The following is a 25,184-nucleotide window of genomic DNA, read 5'->3' as shown; positions in this document are numbered from 1 at the left end:
TGTTTTTTTCTGCAACATTTGCTCTCAGAACAACGGGTAAAAGCTCTAACCAAAGCCATCTGGCTGGGTCAGCGCCAGCCCGGGGGAGCTGTGTTGACACTTAGTCAATAACAACAAAAAAATGGATCATTAAATATAGTAGACCTGGAGTAAAGAACATTAAATGGACACATGTCGCTTTTATTAGACTTCAACCATATTTAAGACTAATGCTTGTCAGTGTAATTAAATAAATGAATGGATTTGAGTATAAAACACCAATTTGAGGATCTCTGTCAATTTTCCAAGCCACTTATCCTCACAAGCATCACAGGAGTGGCTAAGCCTATGTCAGCTAACATTAGGCGAAAGGCAGACCACACCCACAACTGCTCGCCAGTCAGTTACTGGGCACATAACACCATCACTGAGTGGGAATCGAACCCAAGTCGGGTGTGTGTACCACTACACCATCAGTGACCTTCTAGGAATGGGTGTAAACTTTATTCATTTTAAAATGGCATTAAAAAAAAATCACAAAATTTTGGCCAATTTAGTGTTATAAATATATATATATATATATATAATATTTAGTTAAATTAAAATTACTTCTAGTTTTTTTTTAGATTTTAGCCCAAATGCAACAGCCACAAGTGCTCGTAATGTTTGTGATTCTCTTCAAACATCCAAGTCATTTATTAAAAGAAATAAAAGCAAATCACATTTCTCCCAATTTCACTGAGTTCCTTTGTAAGAAAGGTATCTAATATTTGTTCTGGTTATAAATAAATCACTTCCATTTTTAAAAATTCAATCAAGTTTTTTGTGTGCTTCAGACAAAATTGAACGAAACCACAATTTTTTTTTTTTCTTTAGATGAAAAGAAACTGCGCGATCTGTTTGCCTGCTCGCTGCAAGACTCCATTTTGTCTTGATTGTTCATCACTTCCGCAGAGTGGAAATCATTCACGACTGTCAACGAATCACCTATTACACCCATCCCTAGTTTGTTTTCTTGTTTTTGATACATGAATCAAATTATTCTCAGATGCAAACATCAACGAAAGCCAGCCCCGAGAGACGCATACATACCTGCTGATTAATTTCATTGTCGATTTATTAACAGCCGCTGGGCAAACGCTAGTTATTATATACAACCGCCGCTTTCCCGCGGACGAGATTGTTATTGTTGTCGTTGCTGTGCTTTTACGGCCGGCCATGTTTGCAACTCAAATCTTTCATCCTTCCCCTCCCGCCCCTGCAGGAGCTCTGCAAATAGAGAACAGCGAGGAGTCCGACCAGGGCAAATACGAATGCATCGCCACCAACAGCGCCGGCACCCGTTACTCAGCACCCGCCAACCTCTACGTGCGAGGTAAAGTCAACCGTGCCCTCACACCCCCGCCGCGCCCGCCGTTCACTTTTCATCTATCTTTGCTTCAAACCTGACTATATTTATACCTCTATTTCTATCTTTGTGGGCTTGTTCATGCAATTTTATCAACTAACCTCCCCCCCCCCCAGGCGCAGCAGCCGCCGCTATGTAAACAGCTGCATTAAAAACTGAATTTCTACACAGAAAAGGATCCACCGAGCCCCCGTCTCAAATTTCTCTGAGTTGTGAGGCTCCCCGCGCAGGATTGACGGGTTTTTTGTTCTGGTGCCTCCGTGAGAGGACTAATGCAGGGCAGGCTAAGGGCAACGCTGCAGCCGTTCCTGCAGCAGGAGGGGTGGTGGTGGTGGTGGTGGTGGGGGGGGGGGGACAACAAAACCTCAAAAAAAAAAAAAAAAAGCTGGTACAGCAGAGTGAGGAGTGTGCAGGTCAGCCCCGGTGGATAACACCAGCATGTCTGATGTACATGAAACGGAATAGCAGCTCCTGTTGTTAGTGTACAGCGAGAGAATGATGAAGGGGAAAAGTGTGAGGCTGAAGAAGACACGAACACTTTTAACATTTCACAACTGTGGACCAAGGAAACATCGAAGCAGCGGCAAGTACATGTATTCCCTTGGTCCATGTTGAAAATGACCCCCCCCCCCCAAAAAAAAAAAAAAAAAGGCTTTATAAAGGTGTACTATTTGGGTTTGGACCACCTCAGAGCCAACTCATTTCAGTTCAGCAAGCATCAAAGGGCTGACTCTGCGGATGTGTTTTGCATTTTACTTGGCTTTTTGGACTCTAGGGGCGTCATGGTTCACCCCCAAAAAAACATTAAAAAAAAACAGTTCATTACGAATATTGTTTTTAAGGTCACGGTTGGGTTCACATTGGATGCAGTCAGGGAACAAAAATTGTGTAAAAACATTTAAATTAAAAAAAAAAAAAAAAAAAAAGCAAATTGCTACCAGGACATTCTCCAATGAAAAACAATTCTCAAATATCCAAACACAACCTATGTATGCAAATAAAATACATCTGTTCATTCTGAACTGCTTATCCCCATAAGGGTCTGCGGGGAGTGCTGGAGCCTATCCCAGCTGTTAACAGGCAGGAGGCGGGGGTACACCCTGAACTGGTCGCCAGCAGAATGCAGGGCACATAGAGAAAAACACTCACAGTCGCAATCACACCTACGGGCAATTTTGAGTGTCCAATTAACGTTGCTTTGGAATGTGGGAGAAAACCAGAGTGGCCGGGATTTGAACCCCGGTCCTCAGAAATGTGCGGCAGACGCCTCTATAACCAGTCGGCCCACCGTTCCGCCAATATGAAAATCAAAATAATAACAAACAGTATGAAGTGTAAATATTTTTACACTTACAAAATTTAAACATAAAAAATAGTGTACCGACATTGGATACAGTCAGGGGGGAAAAACTAAGCCTAGAAGTGCATTCCTTTTGTGTAAATACATTTAAATAAAAAAAAAAGCAAACTCCTACCAATGCATTCTCCAATGAAAATCAATTCTCAAATAAAGAAATATGTATGCAATTGAATGAAATGCACATTATTTAACATGAAACATCTTGAATGTCTACTTTTTTACGAAATGAAAAATAGAGACCAGTCGTCAGTCACCAGTAAGCAGAATCAAATCATTCGTACAGTCTAAACCATAACATCTTAACTATTTTCTTTTTAGTAAAAGAAGCGATCCAGCATCTGCGTGCGCTCGTGTGACAGTTAGGAACATTAAGGCGTTACTTAGTATTGTCTGTGTGGTTAATAAAATGAAGGCATCAAGGATTCCAAACGTCGCGTGAGAAAATGGAGACTGCGACGAGGAAATATCGGCCCAGTGAGGGACATACATTATCTTTTCAAGGGCAGCAGTGCCATCAAAATTGCTAGATGGAACACGGCAAGCTCTGGCATGTTCTGCTCTTAAATCTTGACTCAAACGTGGGTCGGGGGGGAGGGGGCACGAGGAAGGGAATGTAGGTCTCGTCTATTAATCAGCTGTCACAGGTGCAGACGTGGCCTTTGCTTCCTCTCGCAGGTAATTACAGTCGTTGCGTGGCGCGGCGCCAGCAAAGCCCACCTTTCTGGCTCCGGTAGGTCTCTGACACCACCCAAGTAGCTGTCAGCCCCTCCCCCCCCTTTTTTTTTTTTTTTTTTTTGCCTCCCACCTCCCAACCCACAGTCACGCAGATAGAAAGCAAACCGAGCGTAACCTTTTAAAAAGTCTGGTTGTCTGCAATGGAGGAAAAAGGGCTTGTTTTTGCGCCGTCTTTTTCACCGGGATGATGCGGAGCATCCCCAATTCCGACCCCCCACCCCACCCCCGCGAGGTCGGCTGTGGGGTTTGATTAGGTCCAAAACATTGCTGAAAAGTTTCACCTATACTTTGTTTTACCCAGCACACCAAAGGGGAGATGTAGCCGATTAGCATATTTAGCCTCCAAGCTAAACATTTTTGGATGCAAAAATGGAGCGTTTGTAGTTTCCTGGAGAGAGCTCGTGCACGTGACGTTACCATTTTCACGGCGCCGTAATGCCGGTCAAAAAGAGCTGCTCGACATTGCGGGAGACATTGAACCGGAGCAGAATATTCACAATGCCCGAGACTTGTTGTGCTGTGGGTTGTTACAACAGACGAGACGGATATTCAAAGAAATCATTCTATAGGATACCACCTCAAAAGACGAGAAAAAAATTGATGGATTTCGGCAATTAAACGTGATGGACGGTGCCCAAACAAATACACAAGACTGTGTAGCGAGCACTTCACTTCAGGTAGGAATTATTCTTCTTAATCTCAAATAACCAGGAAGTATTTATAATGCCAAGTTGGCTCATTTGAAAACAATGCGTATTTAAAAAAAAAAACGACAGGAAGTCATCTCCAACGTACACAGAAGCGTGTTGCAACCACACATTAAACTTTTCCTTGACGTTCTTTTTTTTAAAATATGCATTGTTCTCAAATGAGTTCAAGGCGTATTAAAAAAAAAAAAAGAAGAAAATAACCCGTCGGTCACAGTGATGTTTACATAGGTTAATAGTGGCCGCAACACGCTTCCGAGTACGGAGGCTGAAGCCTATCCCAGCGGTTTATTTTCTTTTTTAAATACGCATTGGACTTATTTGAGAACAATGCATATTTAAAAAAAAAAAACATCTGTCACGGAGAAGTTTAACGTGTGGCCGCAACACACTTCCGTGTACGGAGGAGCCAACTCAGTCTTTTTTTTTTTTTTCCCAATCATAGTTAATGAATGCGAGTTTGTGTAAAAGCAGGAGTCATTTATTTAAATATTGGTATTTGTATTAAAAAAATCTGAGTGGCTCCATCACTATGTGGGATTTATTGTTGATTGAGAACAGATCCCGCAACAAAGTATTTGTACGCGTCCAGACTTTTCCACGCTTTCAAACTTTTCCGTGTAAATCTCGACGACTTACTCACCAGATCCGTGTGTGGCTCCAGTTATCCGCGACAAGCGCAAGCGAGTTAACAGTCCACTTTCTTATCGGCGAAAACATCGACTTCGGCATTAAATACGGGTCCTCTATGCCAAGTGTCACTCATTTTTCCACGTACCCGCGTTTATTATCCCCGTCTAAATGTGTAATGCTATTGGGTAAAACTCTGGGAGACGTATTTCTGTGTCATCTCCAACTGACTTAGCGTTGAATAATGCTTTGCTTGACCGGCAATATGGCCAGTCACGTGACTTCGGTGACGTAGGTGCACGAGCTCGATAGGAAATAATGAAATCATCCAGTAAAACTGTACAGGCATTCTTTTGTGTTGGGGGGCACTCTGTACCACTGCCAATCGGGCGCGTCAGTAATCTTACTCCCGTGTCGTAAAAACTCTCCGATAACCGCGATACCCGATAGCAGTCTGACATCATGTACTATTCTGTCCTCCCCGAGTGTGCGAGCGCAGTTTGGCAGATAGCAAAACGCCTTCAAAAACAGTCGACTTGGTCTCGGCTCAACATTTTTGTTGACGCTTTTGTCAGACTAAAACACACAGAGACAATTAACATGTCGTGTATTGAATCAAACACATCCCGCGTCTTTCAAACGCGCAGCTTTGTCTTGCGCTGACTAAACGTTAACAATACGAAATGCCGTCGACTGACTAATGAGTGTCATTGTTGCCGTATCGACCTTTAAATAACGAGACAAAAACAGCGTAACGTTACTCTTTGAAAACGCGTTATATTAATGGCGCTCAGTCACTGCTGTCTTTTTCTGGACTTTTCATCAAATCTATTTGTTTTATTTGCACGCATGCGCCCTAACATCTGCGACGCAACAGCAGAAGCAGCACATACACTTCCTGGATAAGTGCAATTGGATTGTTCACCATTTTTACAAGAACAGTTTTGCCATTTTGAGACTAATTTAAAGAATAAGATAATGATAAATACCTACCAGTACTCATTCACCCCAGACAAAATCACTTGAAACTAATAGAAGTCAATAGCACAAAACGTCTCTCGGATGTGCGCACACACACCACGACTGGACTTTGCTAACCAGATGCCGTTCCCGGCTTTTGGGGTTCCGCTACCCGCAGCGCAGCCGCCCCCTCTTGTCTTGTCATTTTGCAGCTGCAGCGGAATGATGTCTTCATATTTCAGCATGAGGGCAGGTGGAGGGGGGCGGGTGTCTTGTTTTTGCTCTTCGTCCTTGCACTCCTTAGTCCATTACGAGCGTTTCGTAGGTGTCGCAGGTGCGGGTCGCTCTCTGTGACTGGAAAAGGGAGGACTTGATCAGCGTGGGCGGAATGACAAGCGTCCACATTTATCAAGAGCTTTGTCCGATGTGCAATAGCTCCCGTCTGCAGTCTCTTCTGTCCGTATATCCGTGTGACGTGTCCATATGTCACCCGGATATAGTGCCGCGCTATCCCCTTTTATTTAATTTTTTTTCCCCTCGACGTCTTCCTTCTTCAGCGTGTTGGGAAGGAAAGCATTTCTTTCGAAAACAGTTGAAAAGATGAGACCCTGAAATTATTATTTCAAAGGTGCCAACCGTGTTTAGCTGAATCATTTCTTCTGCTTCACATCCTTTCTTGTTGCAATGAAAGTGATGAAAATACAACGAGGGATATTAACAAAAACAAAGGGCACAAGCACATGTAATCAAAGATGTTTGTTTCAAGAATCATGTACAGCATTTAATAATTATCGCTGTTGTTTATTTAAAAAAAGAATGGTTTGGGAGAAGCTCTGGAAATGTTCTGATCTTTCGTTAGCTTTACTCCACGCAAAATTGTGTTCCTTAAAGGGGAACTCCACTGGTTTGCATTAACAATGTATCCAATAGGTCATGTAATATGTATCCTATTTTGACAATGTGATGTTAAATCCTCTCTCATTTAATAGTGTTTTTTTATCCACAATTACAAATTTTCAGGGGCACTGCCATTTTCGCGAGTCTCTTGACCTGCGTGCGCGGATGTGACGTGTTACATGTCGCAACAGAGGCTCGATTTAAATGGGACACCGTTTATGCCCGGCGCTGATTTCTCGGATTTATCCTCATCTGATGAAGGAATAGCAGTATCGGTCGATCGCGAAGACGGAGGAATACTTCCATACACAGCTGTGAACAGCTCGGTTGATCGGAAAGACGGCTGTGTATGGAAGTATTCCTCCGTCTTCCTGATCAACCGAGCAGCCGAGCTGCTCACAGCTGTGTATGGAAGTATTCCTCCGTCTTCCCGATCAACCGATACTGATATTTCTTCATCCGAGATATCCGCGCTGGGCATCAACGGTGTCCCATGTAATCGAGCCTTTGTTGCGGCACGGTACACGTCACATCCACGCACACAGGTCATGTGGCTCGCAAAAATGGCAGTGCCCCTGAAAATTCGTAATTGTCGATAAAAATCTTCTCAAAACACTCTTAAATGAGAGGGTTGAACATCACATTGTCAAAATAGGATACATATTACATGACCTATTGGATACATTGTTAATGCAAACCAGTGGAGTTCCCCTTTAAATGAGGCCTGCATGTATCTAAGCCATGTTGTTTCTCCCTAGGCCGGAAACTAGGACCTTATTGAGTAGAGGTATCTCACCTCAGAACGTGAACTGTTTTGTATTTTTATCAGTTTATAAGTGAAACAAGACCCACCTGGAGGGGTTGGTAATGTTTTCGAGGGGTCCACGAACCTATGCCTTGGGTTCTGCAAGGATGAAAACTTTGTTCCAGGGAGCACAAGAACCAAAGTTTTCCTGTAGATGCAACTGTATGGATGTATGCCTTCCTGTACATGCCTGAATTTATGCGAAATCTATATCTTGTATATGTCCATGTATAGGAGGTCATACAAGCAGAGGCTTGTCCTCACCTCTGTTACCTGCATTAGCATCGGCGCCGGCGCCATGTTACGTGTTCTCCATAACACTGTTGTCTTTCACCTGTGTTGTCTTGCTCTCCACTCTCCATTTCCATCGCTCACCTCCATCCAAATCACTTCATCTGCGTACAGATCAGCGCGAAGGTTGGTTCACTTTGACTTTTAACCCCCACCCCACCGCCCACCTCTTTAATTTGTCACAGATTTTGGATTGCCCAGATCAGGAACCCCAGCAGTCCCTTTCCCAGACATCAATGGGAATCTCATATCTATTAATTTCCTTGATTTTTGTATAATCCTCCTCTCCCTCGCATGCTGTCCACAGTCACGCCCTCACAAAACCGGTTTCCCGTCAACCTTGCCAAAACACACAAGGTGCTCTTGTGCTGTTTGCTCAAGGCATTATTAGATCTGTGTTGTATTGTTCCTCCTTAGCAACACCCTTGTTGTCACGGTCAATCCCGTCCACCGGCCCCCGTATACCTTTCACCGCTGTCCGTAGGCTCATCACGTTTGATGGATTGCATCTGTATTCTGCCAGCTACTTGGTCAGTGGGTAGCAGTATCAGAACAGATAACTCTGTCCTTAGAGACAAAACAACTGCATTGGCAGCCGGCCCCGTTGACGTCGCTGTTTTTCAGTCTTTTGAGTCGACAAATGTTTGTCGTGAAGCACTGCCGTCCCGTTAAACGTTTAAGGATAAACTGCCACTGATCAGCCGTCATCACGCGAGGAATCGTCGGTGCGCTTTCGCCGACGCTGCCGGTTCGCTCGTCCCCGCGGATTAGATTGACCGAACACATTCTGGGATCCTCGGGCGCTTCTGAAAAGGCCGTTAAATTTATAGACGCCGAGGGCTGAGTGGAGTCAGGGCTTTATTTTTGCGGTTTTGATAGAGTCCCGTCGCCCGTCAAGGCGAGCCGCTCTCGGCGGCGTTAGAGGCTCAGCGAGGGAATCGATAACAATTACCTGCCCTCCAGTCGTGTAGTTCCGCAGCACCTCTCCAAACCTAACCGCACGCCATGAATTATTCACGGCATTAAGTGTTCAAAATACGCAGGGCCCATTGACCGTCTCCTCTTAGTGCTGTTAAGTCTACGCTATCATGGCGGAATAACAGACACTTTTGAGCGTGATAGTCTTGCATTAGGCCCTACTCCTCTCCGGGCCTTATTCGCGATTGCGTGTTCCGCAAATTCACTTTGTGTTCAGTGAATGGGAGAGACACCAGAGGTCACGGGGCCACTCCAGTAGCCAAGAACTAGTTCGTCATGTATTAGTCATCCTGCAAATCAGTTGCCCGGGAGTTTAGATGAGAATTTTGGACTGGGGCGCTCCATCATCCTCCTCCTCCTCCTCCCTCCCTCCTAGCGTACTTGTGTATCCTTCCCACTGCCTTTCCGCATGTCCCATGCATGCCTTGCTTGAAAATGTTATCCTTGTCGTGTTCCCACACTAGCGAAATGTCTCTTTCTTTGTAGTCCCTTGCATGTCCAAATCAGCCTCATAACAAGGGGAAAAAAAACACCTTTTCCAACCCTTGTACTGTTTTTGTTTGTTTGTTTTTTTACAAAAGTGCATTTGTTGAATTTGAATTTAGAATAGAACAGGACATGTATGAGGGAAGCAGAACAGCGGTGAGATGTGCTGCAGGTGTGTCAGAAAAATTTAAGGTGGAGGTGGGACTTCATCAGGGTTCCGCGCTGAGCCCCTTCCGGTTTGCGGTAGTAATGGATTGGCTGACAGACGAGGTTAGACTGCAATCCCCTTGGCCCATGATGTTCGCAGATGATATTTTGATCTGCAGGGAGCAGGCAGAGGAACAATTAGAAAGATGGAGGTACGCACTGGAAAGGAGACGAATGAAGATTAGCCGAACTAAAACGGAATATATGTGCGTGAATGGGAGGGGCGGAGGAGGAAGAGTGAAGGTCCAGGCAGAAGTGATAGCGAGGCTGGATGACTTCAAATACTTGGGGTCGACAATACAGAGCAATGGAGGGTGTGGGAAGGAAGTGAAGAAACGGGTCCAAGCGCGGTGGAAAAGTTGGTGGAAGGTGACTGATGTTCTATGTGACAGACGAGTATCAGATGGGATGAAGGGCAAAGTTTATAAATCAGTGTTGAGGCTGAACATGATGTACGGATTAGAAATGGTGGCTCTGAAGAAACAAGAGGAAGCAGAACTGGAGGTAGCAGAAATGCAGATGCTGAGGTTCTCGCTCGGAGTAAGCAGGTTGGACAGGATTAGAAACGAGCTCATTCGAGGCACAGCCAAAGTTGGATGTTTTGGGGACAAGGTTCGAGAGAGCGGACTTCGATGGTTTGGACACGTCCAGAGGCGAGAGAGTGAGGATATCGGTAGAAGGGTGCTGAGGATGGAGCTGCCAGGCAAAAGAGCGGAAGAGAGGAAGAGCAAAGAAAAGGTTGATGGATGTTATGAGGGAGGGCATGAGGACAGTGGGTGTAAGAGAGAAGGATGCACGAGAAAATGGAAAAAGATGACACGCAGTGGTGACCCATAACGGGACAAGCCGAACGGAAAAGAAGATTTGAATTTGTAAGAGATGGATGTTTAAGCCGTTTTGATTATATCATCATTATTGTTTACCCGAGATCTTCAGTGCTCAGGATTTTTGAGTCTAATACCCCCAATGAGTTCGTTAGGGTCCTTGTTCGGGGCTCGGGTTTGGCCTGTGGGTAAGGGGTTGGTTAGAGGTTGAAGTTTAGATGGCCTGGCCTAATATGAAAAGGTTATGGAATTTTTGGTTGAGACCAGAGCTTTGCGTCATAAGTAGCTTTAATTAGTGCTCAGTTTCAGGATTATTGTTGGAGGATGTTTCCAAATATGGGAAAACTTAATGGAATGTCTTGGGAGGAAAGCTACGTTTTAGATGTCAAAATTCTGCCACAGGTAAGTCTACTCATGATAAAAAACAATCATAATAGCAATGAAATGAATATCCAGAATATGGTGAGGACAAGTCTTCTTTCCCTGACTAGAATCTCAAAAGGTTGCTTTTGTATTATTCAATTCCACCGGATAATGAAAGGAATAATCAGCGCGCTGGGTAAACGACATTCCCGTTGGAATTCGAGCCGGTGGGGAGGGTGTTGGGTGAAAGGTTGGGAAATGAGAAGGTGAAAGAGGACTCCAATTTGAAAATTGTATTTTGATGGGGACTTGTGGGGGTAAAAAAAAAAAAGAGAGATGCAATTACATTCGATGGCTTTTTTTTTTTTTTTCCCGGAGAAAAACAGATGCTGCTGCAGTAATGCGGGGGAGCTCAGCGGTGTAAAAATCTGCAGGGACGGCTTAATGCCACAGTGTTTTGAATACATTGTACCTAGTGGTATTGGGATAGCTATCGCGGCATCCCGCTTGGGCGTGGGGGGCCGGAATGTTTGGCTTGGCTGCCTTTGTCTCCGTAATCAAAAGAAGTCACAGCTCCCCAGCATTTAGTTCACGGCGAGCTTCATTATGTGATCGATTCAAAGGTTTTGTTTTGCGCCACCGCGTCCCCATGTTTATCAAAAAAAAAAAAAAAAGTTACGAGGGGCGTTGTAAATGGCGGGCATCTCTTGTCTGCCTTTCCACAAACAAGTCATATGTAAATTCCGTCTGTCTGTTTATTCTGGGCCCAGCTTCTCAGGACGGCGCACCGGAGCCTCCGCATCAGTGTTTGCCTTGTCCCTCGGCGACGTCAGCGGCCCTTCTCGTCTCCATGGGAACCCCTTTTTTAATGTCAGCCCATCTGCATATCGCCGCTGCACAAAGAGCCAGCGAGCGAGGCAAAGCGAGCGGGAGGAGAAATTGAACAATGCCCTCACTGCAGGGTCCCTCAATGATGCAACTTTCGCAACAGTTTGTCGAAGCCCCGTGTAAAAGTCCTTTTTTTTTTAATTTCATTCCCTTTAGTGGAGCTAACCCCCAAAACCCAGCCAAATGGTCTCACCAGCATCTCAGACAGATTGGATCTTATTCATTTTCGCCGCTGTGCGTGGGCACAGCCTGGCAGAGAAGCTTGTTAACGTGCCATAAAGACTTTGGCCAACATCTAACGAATTTTAACCACGTACAATAAGCAGATGGGCGATATTAAATTGTGCAATTAGCTTCTATTCGGCACCTGAAGCCAGTTTTACCTAGCAACAGGAAATTTGTCAGGCGACTCTATCGTGACTCATCCTAGTGAAGAATCCACGCTCGAAAGACAGAACATTAAAAATTATGGTTCAATGAAAGTCCAAATTTTGACCACTGTCGGTGACGTGAAATTGCAAGGAATTTGACTTTTCATGTTGTCTGTTAGCTAGTTTTGACTGTTTCATACTCCTCTTTTCATTTCATATTTTCTGTTGTAGATTTTTACTTTTTCACTTTTTTTTGGACTGTACGTTCTTATAAAAAGTTTCCATATAACAAGAAACGCATGCCACAGATCCACGCGGTCAGGGCAACATCAATCATATTTATCAAAAAGCTAACTATTCCAATCCTTGTCCCGTCCTCTCTGATTAGTACGCAGGGTCCCGCCCCGGTTTTCCATCCCACCCACCAACCAGGAGGTGATGCCGGGAGGCAGCGTCAACCTGACGTGCGTGGCGGTGGGCTCGCCCATGCCCTACGTCAAGTGGATGATGGGCCTGAAGGAGCTAACCCGCGAGGAGGAGATGCCCATGGGACGCAACGTGCTGGAGGTCACCAACATCCGCCAGTCCGGGAACTACACCTGCGTGGCCATGTCCTCGCTGGGGATGATCGAAGCCACGGCGCAGGTCACCGTCAAAGGTGAGAGTCCTGTGAACGTTCGTTTTTGTAAATGACCCCAACACAGCTTGACGCGGGTGAATTCGGCTTTGGCAATTTTCCGAAGGGTACTACAAGGTAGTATGAGGTGCCATTTTTAGGAACTGGTCAGGTGGGCTTCTTAGGTTGCCATAATAGGTGAGATTGGGCACTACGGGTCCCCCAGTCGTCCCCCAGATTTGTTTTGATTCAACATTTGAGGATATATGGCGAGGAACGACAAATTAAACACACATTCTTACCACCGATCCCTTTTCTGCACTTTGACAGCCTACAGTCTCCACTTTTCTTGCCTCGATATAATTAATCCCCTCAATTTACAGACCCTCATTATCTTCCGTGGTTGTGGTTGCTAGATGCTAACTAGTCTGGTAAATTCATAGTAATTGAAAGACTTAAGCGAGAACCACAATAAATAACACGGACGTGATCAGTCCCTCGCCTTGTTGCTCTCCACTTTGCCGCGGTGGCGTTTCTTGCTGTCTCCGGTTTCCGACTGGATACACTTCATCCCCTAACCGACACGTCCTCATTATCCGCCATTGTTTTTGATTCTTGGAGTGTTTTGTTAAAAATATTGCGCCCAATGCGTGAGGGCTTTATAGTTGCTACTAGTTTGAAGTGGCAAACCAACTACCCTAGACTGTGCGGTTGAAAAGCAGCAGTGGGACTCGAGAAACCCACGCCGAAGCTCTGTGTTCTTTCATTTCAAAATGAGACGCGATTTAATGGACTCAGAATGCAATTTGTCTTCTTTTGGCTGGTCTTGTTTTGTTCCGGGGATAATTTCTTCCTGCGTCACGTCAAGGACAAGCTTATGAAACGCGCTTTTTTTCAGATCGACCACAAACAATCATGTCCTACAGCTCCGAAATGACCCGACGACGTCTGTGTCGTGCTTTTGTCGAGAATCAAGAAGCAGCAAATAGAAATATTTTAAATTATTATTTTTTTTTTTGTTTGTTTTTAGCTTTGCCAAAGCCCCCCATTGCGGTCATGGTCACTGAAAGAACAGCCACCAGCGTGACGTTGACATGGGACTCTGGCAACCCCGAACCCGTGTCTTACTACATGATCCAGTACCGGGCCAAGGCGTCGGAAAACGGCTTCCAGGAAGTGGAGGGTGTCGCCACCACCCGCTACAGCATCGGCGGGCTCAGCCCCTACTCCGAATACGAGTTCCGCGTCATGGCCGTCAACAACATCGGCCGAGGGGCGCCCAGCGAGCCGGTGGTGACTCGCACGGGTGAGCAGGCCCCGTCGTCGCCCCCGCTGCGCGTCCAAGCGCGCATGCTGAGCGCCACCACCATGCTGGTCCAGTGGGACCCGCCCGAGGAGCCCAACGGGCACATCCGAGGCTTCCGCATCTACTACAGCTCGGACCACACGGCGCCGCTCAGCGCCTGGCACAAGCACAACACGGACGACAGCAGCCTGACCACCATTTCCGGACTGACGCCCGACATCACCTACAGCCTCAGGGTGCTGGGCTTCACCTCTGTGGGGGACGGCCCACCCTCCGAGGTCCTTCAGGTCAAAACCCAACAGGGAGGTTAGTGTCCAACCCCACTTTCGGTCAGTCTTTAGCCATGTTCCGGTCTTCATTCCTCTTTTCTCACAGTCCCGTCGCAGCCGTCGGGCTTCCAGGCTGAAACTGAGTTGGACACCCGCATTTTGCTGTCATGGTTGTGGCCCCTCCAGGACCCGATCATCAAGTACGAGCTGCAGTACTGGGAGGCCGGAACAGAAAATAAGGTTAGAAACGGAAGATCTTCCTACTGGCCTGTGTTACCTAAGGTTGAACATTTTCACTTCTTCTTCTTTTTCTTTCGGCTTGTCCCGTAAGATTGTGTAAATCTAGGATTTCCATATAAAAGCGTCTGAACTGCGCAAGTTTTGTGTGATGTACACAGAAGGGCTTGTTTTTCTTCTTCAGTAAAACACCACCTGTATGTGGTAATGTATCTGTAACTTGCATACTTAAAAAGATAAAGAATTATAGCTCTTAACTAATCCCAATATGCACTTCCAGCAAAATTCTATGCAGCTCTGCAAGTCAATGCAGCTCTGCTTACCTTTTTTGGGGGGTTTGAACTGTTGGCAGGATGTGTCACAGCCATGTAAAAAGTGGGTCTTTCTGAGTGAGAGTGCTGCTGTATTATAAAATAAATAAATGTTAAAAAAAATTAAATATTATACTTAAAGTGGTGTAGTCCAGCTGTTGCTTGAAAAGGGCTCTGTATCTTCACCCACCCTAGTCAGTCAGTGAAAGTGGAGATGACTATTTTGTAAATTAGAAATAAACTAGAAATGGGCAGACAACGAAAGAAAAATTTGCAAATTTGTATACAAGCTATTAAAAAGTACATTTTCCATAATATGTTCCATTTGCCCACTGCGGGATTATGGGACAACGTGACGTTGGATTTTTTTTGCCGTGTGCTTGCGACTTTCAAAATGTCAAACTTTGCAGATACACGTGACCTTCGATCCTGCCGGCTCCTACGGCGTGGACGGCCTCAAGCCCGACACGGTCTACCGCTTCTCCCTGGCCGCCCGCTCCGAAATGGGCTTGGGCGTCTACACCCAGCCCATCGAGGCTCGCACGGCCCAGTCCAGTAAGTCAATCATCTTGTCGTTTCGTTTTTATCTCCTCGCTCCCGCCGCCGCTCACTAAATCGAAGTCGGCCGCCGGGCGGCCAAGGTCGTCGCTGGTAACGCGCAAAGTTGAGTTCCTAAAGTGGCAGACAGCGTGGGTTTACCCCGGTGTCAAAGTCAATTTGAGCACAGCGACCGATGACGTCTGCGCGGCGCCGTCCTTGTCCAACAACACTAACAACTGTCCACTCGCACTTGAGGGCCGGCCGGGTTCTGTAGTTCAGCTTTCAAGGTAGGTTTTATGTGCCCCCTCCACATATCATTCGCTCCACTTAGTAAGACTCCCACCAAGCATGTACTGCATGAATCCCTTTATGTATTTCGATGCAATTGGCTGACTCGTCGTCGGGCTCTCCAAAGAAGCCGCTGAAAAATGGAGAAGGTCTTTTACATCTGAATGTGGAATTTGATTTCATCTCATTTTCACGCCTGGTCTTTATCGCACGCTCACTTTTTCGGGGGACTCGAGCCGTGCGCGTTTCCCGTCTTTCCTGATTGGACTTTTGTCGAGAGAATAATAGGGGGTAGATTTGAACGCATATACGTGAAACCGACGTTCTGCTCGGCTAATTGAACTTTTAACACTTCAGAGGTCCTTAAATATTCACACTCGATGACAAAGAGCTTCCCGAAACCTGCTGGAAAATTATTTATTCCAAACAAAAAAATCTCAATTACAAACAAGTCAAATAATTACATTTTTGGTTATTCTGATCATCTACGAACATTAATTGGACACTCTAGGTGTGGTTGTGAGTGCGGCTGTTTATCTCAATGTGCCCTGCGATTGGCTGGAAACCAGTTCAGGGTGTACCCCGCCTCCTGCTTGGATAGGCTCCACCACTCCCCGCGACCCTCGTGAGGATAAGCGGTGAAGAAAATGGATGGATGATCATCTGCGGGCAATACATTGACAATAACATGATAACTAACCGTCTTTGAAATGGGGAAAGGTAGCACCCATTTGTTCGAAAATGAGTCACCAAACGTGACGAATTACCATTATTTTCATGAAGTATGAATAGCTTCGAGAAGTATTTGCTTATTTTTATTTGGGTCAGTCCCCACTCCCACGCCCGGGTTTTTGCCTCAGCGACCACCGGGTCGTAGGATGAGAAGCTCGGTCGTCCGGGAGGGGCTCGGTATCGGGCCGCCACTCCTCCGCATTGAGAGTGAGCCAGATGAGGTGGCTGGGGGCATATGATTCGGATGCCTCCCGGACGCCTCCCTGGTGAGGTGTTCCGGGCATGTCCCACCGGAAAGATACCCCCGAGGACGACCCAGGACACGCCGGAGAGACTATGGCTTGGGAACGCCTCTGGAACCCTCCGGAAAAGCTGGAAGAAGTGGCTGGGGAAGGGGAAGTCGCGACCTGACCCGGAAAAGCGGTAGATAATGGATGGATGGATGGATGGATGGGTCAATGACTGGCAGCAAGACTGAATTTGAAGCAACGTCCCAAAGCCCACAAAAAGTACACCTATGCATATTATGCATATCAAATGTCACTTTTGGTTAAACTCGGCAGTTGCCCTGCCATTGGCTGGCAACCAGTTCAGCGTGTAACCCCGCCCCCCCCTTGCTGGAATAGGCTTCAGCACTCCCGCGACCCTCGTGAGGATAAGGGGCTCAGAAAATGGGTGGATGAATATATTAATAGATTATAATACACAGTGTGGATGTGAACTTTGAAGTTGCACATGAAAGACACAAAAGTTTGACATGTTGTTATAGGAAAACCTGAACTTTTAATAAACAACAGAGAAATAAGAGATGCCGTTTCATAAAAACATTTGCAAATACAAGATTGGGGACTACTAAAGTTCCGAACTACTTCTCCTCCTCGATCCAAGTCATTTATCCAAACACGAAAAGATAGTTTTATCTTCTGCATTGACGTAACTGGCGCCCCACCCCCCACCTCCAAACACAGGCATCTTGCTTCATCTCTCCAAAGTGATACCGCAGTTTCAAAGGGAGAGGCAACGAGACAGGAACACGGTGGCATCGCTTATCCTCACACCAGAGCAGAGTTTATCTGATGTTGTATTAAACACAATAGAACGCGTCCGTAAGTGCGATGTGTGCAAAGAAATATTTTCCAACGAATATATATTGAGACAAGCTTGCGTACGCGCCATTATAAGACATCAAAAGCCACTCGGCGCGCTTTGAGACGGGGGACGTCGCGCCTCTGGTGGATAAATGGGAATATTAAAAATTGAAATCTTACATCCACGGCGAATTTAGCAGCGATACAAACTTACACGTTCAGCCGGGAGCCATCCGTGCAGAAAATGCATGTAAATTGCGACTGCATGCTTTAAATGGGGAAAACGCAGCACCCTCTGGTGGAAATGTTGAAAAATTAAAAGCAATATCAACATGTGTGCTGCCAGCTTTGAATACGCAAAACTAAAGACCTATTTGTTGTTATACAGGATTAAAAATAACTGAATTGAAAATGTATTTTCAGTTAAATGTGAAATCAAAAATGTAGTTTATTAGTCGGAGCATATTTTCATCACAAGGAACAAATTTTTTTTGTGTGTGTCGCGTTAATATTTCAGGCTAGTTTAGTGGGGGAAAAAAGATTCAAAAGTATTTTTTAAAAGCAATATCATTGTGCCTATTTATTGAAAGCCAAAAATGTCCCCCCCCCCCCTTCAAAAAAAAAAAAAAGATTGGCGATAGTCACAATATGTCCCTCAGATTTAATGATTTTATCGGCTTCCCATTGGCACTCGCTTTTCGTTGCACGGAATCTTAAGGCGCACACTTCATCGTCATCCTCGCTTCCCATCCCCCATTTTATTTCCCCTTTGCAGTGTTGAATATTTTTTTTGTGATGATGATAAACGCATGCTGTTGTGTTAAAATGCATGCATTCTGGACTTGGGAACTTTCCTCACCGCTTCGGCCGATAATTAGCCGTAACGGCCGACGAGTGGCGGCTCCGTCCCGGCACGTTAGCGGCTTCCCCGCGCGGAGGTAAAATCCCCGGCGCCGCTACCCTGCTCCTTCGGCAACAGTGTGCAAACATCACTTGACACCCGTTCGCACCCTCGTGCGGTTGTTTGCTCGCTTCGCCGAGGGAGCAGCGGGTGATGGATCCCGGTTCGGTTCAAATTACATCTTCACGGAAATACTGGCCTGTAAAATTCTCTGCGATATTTTATATTTTGCTCCACAATGTTGCCGTTGTTTCGCAATCCTGCACGGAAATGACGTGCCACAACACGCAACCATGCATTAAAACTCTCAATCCAGAAGTAGCATCTCGGTGTCTGTGGAAGCTTTTTGTATTCATATTCCTCAAAGGTCAAGTGTCATTAAATGGATGATTTTTAGTATGTTATTAATGGGGGGAAAAAAAGGCAGCTGCAAAGGACCCATCCGTTTTTTCACCACACAACATGATTTTGGCATATATGGATTTTTGTCACTCCCGCCATGAAAATCCTCTCGAGGGATTTGGTTTAGAGAAAAAGCAGGAAGTGACGTACGGGGCAGGAGCGCCCTCTAGCGGACTCGTTTGTTTCTATTAGTTTCACCTGCGGGAAGGTAGCTCGTTGTTCCTTCGTGTTCGCCAAAATGGCGCCACGTTGCATTGCTGGATGTTGCTCGAACACTCGTGAGGATGGATTCGCTCTTCATACTTATCCAAAAGACCTGGTTTGTCGCGAAAAATGGATTGCACAGGTGCAAAGGACGAGAGCTTTGTGGGTTCCAAATGAGAGGTCGGTGTGTATACAGCTACTAAAAAAAACAATATGTGGGGGTGGGAGGTGTAATCCGTAAATCAGGGGTGCTAAATGTGTTGATGTGCGCATCAGAAGGGTTCCGTGCAGCAGCTGCTGAAGAACGGCCTCCGCAGGGCTTGTCGGCCGGGGTGGCTCATCTCCGCCACGGAAGGATGGGGAGGCGGTTTGGCTGCGGTGTTGTTGTCGCTTGCGGGCGGCATTGTTTTTATCCCCGCCACGCCGAGGTGGATCGGGCGGGGAGGTGGTTTGGCCGCGATCCGCATATCATCTAAATATGGCTCGAAACGATAGGGTAATATTGCCCCGGTAAGGTCACTCGGTTGTGAGATGTTTTCAACAGGGAATGTCCCAGTGTGACATCACGGACAGAAGATGCAGCCAATATGGCGACCACTTGGATGTCGAATGAGATTTCCGCAACGTTGCGCATGGATGACGCGCTCCCCGCTCATATTTATTTTTTCGTACAGACATTGACGTGAATAATGTTATATGTATTTTTCATTTCAATGTCTTATTTTCGCATGTTTATAGGGATGACACCTGACCTTTAAATTCCCGAGTGTACAATACACTTGCGGTGGACAAAAGTATTGAGACACACCCCGTTAATTAGTTGCTTGACATTTTCGACTGACTTAGAGGCAACAATTTTGGGGGAAGGCCCTTTCACTGTTCCCTGTTCACTGAACTCTGCGTGATGACTTTGCTGGGGAAGAACCATCAAAACCCTGAAGAAGACCTGAACCTAGAGATTCTTTCAAGGTGAACAGAAGGGAAAAAAAGACCAACTTGCACACACATCTTATGCAGTCTTGTACTGTATCTGTCAGTCCCTTTCACACACACGTTGCGGCTTTGTGCATTTTGATTATTAGATGCAGCGGCACAAGGATCTGGGGCAGAAACGCTCGCCCGTGCTCTGAAGGCAGAGTTCGCCGGGCCTCGGTTACCCCACTTACCATTTTATCCCTGCGCTGATCTGACCTCGGAAGGTGGAAAATCGCTCGGTCAATTTTGTATTCCGTGTCGGTACTGCTCACACATAGCCGCAAAAAAAGAAGGAGCGCAACTATAAGAGTAATTGCCAAATTATTTACCCACCATTTGGAATGTAACCATTTTTCCGCGCCTTGTCCCAGTATTCCAGAACGTTCTTATAAAACGATAGCCTGCTGACTCGGAATCTGGGTCAGCTTTATACCCCAGAACGCGGATCATATCTGGGTCCCCATCAGTCCTGTTTGTACAGAGTAGCAGGAATTATCATATTTACTGATTCATACTGTACATACCGCTATTCTGACTTAGAATAGTCAGAAAATGACCAGCTTTAAAGGTCAAGTGTCATCCCTATAAACACTCTAAAATAGATATTGAAATGAAAAATACATATAACATTATTCACTTCAATGTCTATACGAAAAATAAATACGAGCGAAGAGCGCGTCATCCATGCGCAAAGTTGCGAAAGTCTCATTCGACAACATCCAAGTGGTCGCCATATTGGCTGCATCTACTGCCCGTGACGTCACCCCGGACATTCGTCGTTGAAAACACGCTGTGGCCCCTACTGTGGGAGACGAACACGCCCCTTCAGACACGGAAGCTCTTTTCGAAGAAGAGAACATCGCACAATTGAGTGAAGTGTCCGGGGGAATATTACCCGATTGTTTCGAGCCATGTTTAGATGACATGCGGATCACGGCCAAACCACCTCCCCGCCCAATCCACCTCCGCACAGCGGAGACGAGCCACCGCGGCTACGATAAGGCCGGCCGCCGGCTCGGCTTCATCGACAAGGCCGGTGGTGATCCACAAGGCCTGCGGAGGCCGTTCTTCAGCGGCTGCTGCACGGAAGCCTTCCGATGCGCACACATTTAGCACCCCTGATTTACGGATTACGCCCCACCCCCTCCAACTATTGTTTTTTTTTAGTAACTGTATACACACCGACCTGTCATTTGGAACTCACGAAGCTCTCGTCCTTTGCACCCGTGCAATCCATCTTTCACGACGCACCGGATCTTTTGGAAAGTATGAAGAGCGAATCCATCCTCCCGAGGGTTCGAGCAATATCCAGCAATGCAGCGAGCCGGCATTTTAGCTAACACAAAGGAACAGCGAGCTACCTTCCCGTAGGTAAAACTAATAGAAACAAATGAGTCCGCTAAATGACTGTCCGTCACTTCCTGCTTCTTGTCGAAAACAAATCCCTCGAGATAATTTTCATGGACGGAGTGACGTCAATATCATGTTTTGTGGTGAAAAAACAGATGGCTCCATACCGGCTGCTGTTTTTTCATTAATAACATACTAAAAATCATGCATTTGATGACAGTGGCCCTTTAACTTTCCACTCCATGGTGTGTTGATAGCGTGCAGAGACAAAAGTAGGAAAATGTTGTCCCGATACTTTGGTCCATTTCCAGTACAAAAGATAACAAAAAGCTTCCTTTCTTCTTTTTTTTTTTTTTTTTACTTTCAGTTTGCTTGTGTTTTAGTTTTTATTTTACGTTTGCTTGATTTGCCCCCCCCCCCCCCACTCCCAACCCCTCTCTTGTGGTTGTGCCCCCCCCCTCCCCTCCCCCATCCTTCACTCCCTTCCTCGCAGCCCCCTCGGCTCCCCCCCAAGACGTGCAACTGGTCAGCCTCAGCTCCACCAGCCTCAAGGTGAGTTGGGCGGCGCCGCCGGCCGGCCGCCGCCACGGCGTCATCGTCAGCTACACGGTCAGCTACCAGGCGCTGAGCGGCGAGGACACGGAGCGCCACGAGGTGAGCGGCATCGGTGCCGCCGCCTCGGTCTACGTCATCCAGGATTTGGAGCGCTGGACCGAGTATCAAGTGTGGGTGCGCGCTCACACCGAGGCGGGCCCGGGCCCTGAGAGCGCCCCGGTGAAGATGAAAACCCAACCGGATGGTAGGTTGACGCCAGTAGTACTGAAGTACTCACACGCTGTACTTTGACTAGAAGTTAAAAATTAAATCATCATCAAAGTTTAATCGTGATTAATGACATTTTTCACGAACAACACTGACATTTGTGTTCATGGGCATATGGAGGGTGAAACCGTGTGGAAATATTTTGTATAATATATTAAGTGTCTATTGTGAAATGCATGAAAAGTGAAATATAAACAGAAATGCTACATATTGGGGGTCTGGCTATGATGGTCCATATTAACAATATGAAATGCTACATGGAACACAAAGTGAGAAACTGACACGAATTAATATTACAATTGGGGTCATGGTGAGTTATATTTTTAGCGTGTGTTTTTTTAATTTTTAAATCTGTTTCTGCGCCTGTCCATGGTTCAAAGAGGTTGGGAGCAATTGGATAGAGGTCGTGCACCGACGTCATCAAATCACGTCACTGGCCGGAAGTGTCAGTCAAACAAAACGTTGTTCAATGCTAAGTCGGTTGGAGGCGCACGACGCCCAGAATTTTGTCCGATACCGTTAAACATTTCGAAGGTGATAATAAACAAAGGTATGTGGAAAAATGAGAGACACTTGGCATAAAGGACCCGTATATAATGCTGAAGTCGATGTTTTCGCCGATAAGAAATTGGACTGTTGACCCGCTTCCGCTTGTCTTGGACAACTGGATCCACACACGGATCTGGTGAGTAAGTCGTCGAGATTTACACGGAAAAGTTTGAAAGCGTGGAAAAGTCTGGACGCAGACAAATACTTTGTTGCTAAATCTCTTCTCAATCAGGACTAAATCCCAAATAGTGATGGAGCCACTCAGATTTTTTTCAACACAAATACCAATATTTAAATAAATGAGCCCTGATTTTACACAAACTCGCATTCATTAACTATGATTGGAAAAAAAACAAGACAGTGAGTCGTCTCCTCCGTACACGGAAGCGTGTTGCGGCCACACGTTAAAATTTGGTACACTTCTCCGTGACAAACTTATTTTTTTTTAAATATGCATTGTTCTCAAATGAGTCCAATGCGTATTTAAAAAAAAAAAAGACAATAAACTGCTGGGATAGGCTTCAGCTACCGTACACGGAAGCGTGTTGTAGCCACACGTTGTGCTTCAGGAAACCTCTGTGTGACCGACGGTTTATTTTCTTTTTTTAAACACACATTGGACTCATTTGAGAACAATGAATATTTAAAAAAAAAAAAAAAATCGGAGAGAGGTTTACTGAAAGTTAATGTGTGGCTGCAACATGCTTCCGTGTACATTGGAGACGACTTTTTTTTTTTTTTTTTTTTTGGTTCTCAAATGAACCAGCATTATAAATACTTCTTGGGAATTTCAGATTGAGAGGAATAATTCCTACCTGAAATTAAGTGATTGTTACACAGTCGTGTGTATTTGGTTGGGCACCATCAATCACGTTTAATTGCCGAAATCCATCGATCTTTTTCAGCTGGTATTCTATAGAGTGACCTCTTTCAATATCTTTCTCGCCTGTTGTAACAACCAACAGCACAACAAGTCTCGGGCATTGTGAATATTCTGCTCTGGTTCAATGTCCACCAATATGGCGGCGTGAAAATGGTGACGTCACGTGCACGAGCTTCTATAGTGCTGAAAAAGATGTCAATCACATCATGGATTAATCGACTTGACTTCCATGACATCGTAGTCTACTACAAATACTCTTTGTAGAAAGTACCGACAATGGTTTACAAATTTAGGAAGGAAAACATAAATACTTAAGTAAGGATACCACTACTCACAGGTAAGTACAGTAACAAAGTAACACGGGATGACGCAAATAATATGCAAGATGAGTCTTTTTCCTCTTCATCTTCTTCTTCTTTGTGTCTCATTTGTTGATCAATAACAAGCTAATGAGGCGCTCGCGTAGCCACGAGGGCTGCCATGTTGGTATTCTCCCCTTTTCTTCTCGTTTCAACTTTTTTGAATGTATTGCAGGTTATGTCTCATCACCTCGGGACTTGCCTCTGTCATTTGCCTCTTTTCACTGTTGACGCACCATCCAGCTTTCTAAAGTGGAGCACGGTGCTCCCCCTTCTTCTCCGTTTGCGTGCCGCTCCTTAGAGAAATCAGCCCGTAATGAATGTTTTTTTGAAGTTCAGCTCATTTTCACGCCGCCGCTGCACCCACACGCTGGCCCGCATTCTCGTTGGTCCAAAAAGCTGCCGTTGATCCGCCGCCAACGCCGCTGCTTCTCTCTCTCTCTCTCTCTTTTTTTTTTTTTTTTTTAAATGTTTAAATCGGTTGTTCCTCTCATCAAAGCACACGAGAAACCCCAAACTCAGCGTTTTTGCCGACTTCCCCCCCAGTGCCGGGAGCGCCGCCCCGGAAGCTGGAGGCCGAGGCGGTCAACTCCACCGCCATCCGCGTGACCTGGAAACCGCCGCTGCAGAGCAAGCAGCACGGCCAGATCCGAGGCTACCAGGTGGCCTACACGCTGGTAGAGAACGGCGAGCCGCGCGGGCAGCCCAACATCCTGGACGTGGTCTTGGCGGAGGAGCAGGTACCTGGTCTCGGGCTGTGCCGTGTCCACTTATTCCGTGTTCAGTTTCCGCTGCTTCCACTCTCGATGAGTGCACGCTTCATTTCCCTCCCCGCAACACACACGTGCAAAATTGTCTCTCTGTCCACTTCCCTCTTCATTTTCTCTTCACATATGACATTTGACTTGAAATTGCCTCTCACATCTTTATGATGTAAAAAGAAAAAAAGCTTGCGTTAATAGCCTACCCACAATCCTGGGTGCAGGTTCGATTTCTTTCGGATGTCCACGTGCACTGCATTGTTTTGCCCCCCGTATGCGACCAGCGTAACTAACGCATTTACTGGACATTGGTACCTCGAAACAGGCATAGAGTAATCGTCCAATTAAAAATAATGTATAGAAGAACATACCGTAATTCCCGGCCTACAAGAGCGCACCTGGTTACAAGCCTCACCGAGTACATTTGTAAAGGAAATACCATTTGGTACATACATACGCCGCAGCTGTGTAAAAGCCCCAAGTGCCCACATTGAAACGTTAGATATTTACAAAGATGGTACATGGAAAGAGTTTAATACTAGCGCAGCGCTAACGCTAGCGCCACGCTCACGCTAAAAGGGCTGTTTAAAGTAAAACTCACCGGTAAATATCACTGAGACACGGCAGTAACACAGGAGTAACACGCAAGCACAGAGCTAGCGATAACAGTGCCGGTTAAAATAAAACTTACCTGTAAATATC

General features: G+C 45.9%; 1 protein-coding gene across 10 annotated transcripts in view; it reads left to right on the top strand.

Moving 5' to 3' along the window:
- Positions 1–25,184, top strand: part of LOC133510363 (receptor-type tyrosine-protein phosphatase F-like) — a 419,886-nt gene that overhangs the window by 317,273 nt on the left and 77,429 nt on the right. For all 10 annotated transcript variants that reach the window (XM_061838181.1, XM_061838180.1, XM_061838176.1 and 7 more), the window contains 7 exons: positions 1,244–1,354; positions 12,278–12,547; positions 13,536–14,117; positions 14,187–14,320; positions 15,039–15,183; positions 21,602–21,907; positions 24,268–24,461. In XM_061838181.1, the coding sequence (XP_061694165.1) occupies positions 1,244–1,354; positions 12,278–12,547; positions 13,536–14,117; positions 14,187–14,320; positions 15,039–15,183; positions 21,602–21,907; positions 24,268–24,461 (1,742 nt within the window). The remainder of the gene's footprint in view (positions 1–1,243; positions 1,355–12,277; positions 12,548–13,535; positions 14,118–14,186; positions 14,321–15,038; positions 15,184–21,601; positions 21,908–24,267; positions 24,462–25,184) is intronic.

This window comes from Syngnathoides biaculeatus, chromosome 13, assembly GCF_019802595.1.
Source record: "Syngnathoides biaculeatus isolate LvHL_M chromosome 13, ASM1980259v1, whole genome shotgun sequence".
NCBI lineage: Eukaryota > Metazoa > Chordata > Actinopteri > Syngnathiformes > Syngnathidae > Syngnathoides > Syngnathoides biaculeatus.
The sequence above is the reverse complement of the archived record's forward strand: the minus strand, read 5'-3'. Positions and strand labels throughout refer to the sequence as shown.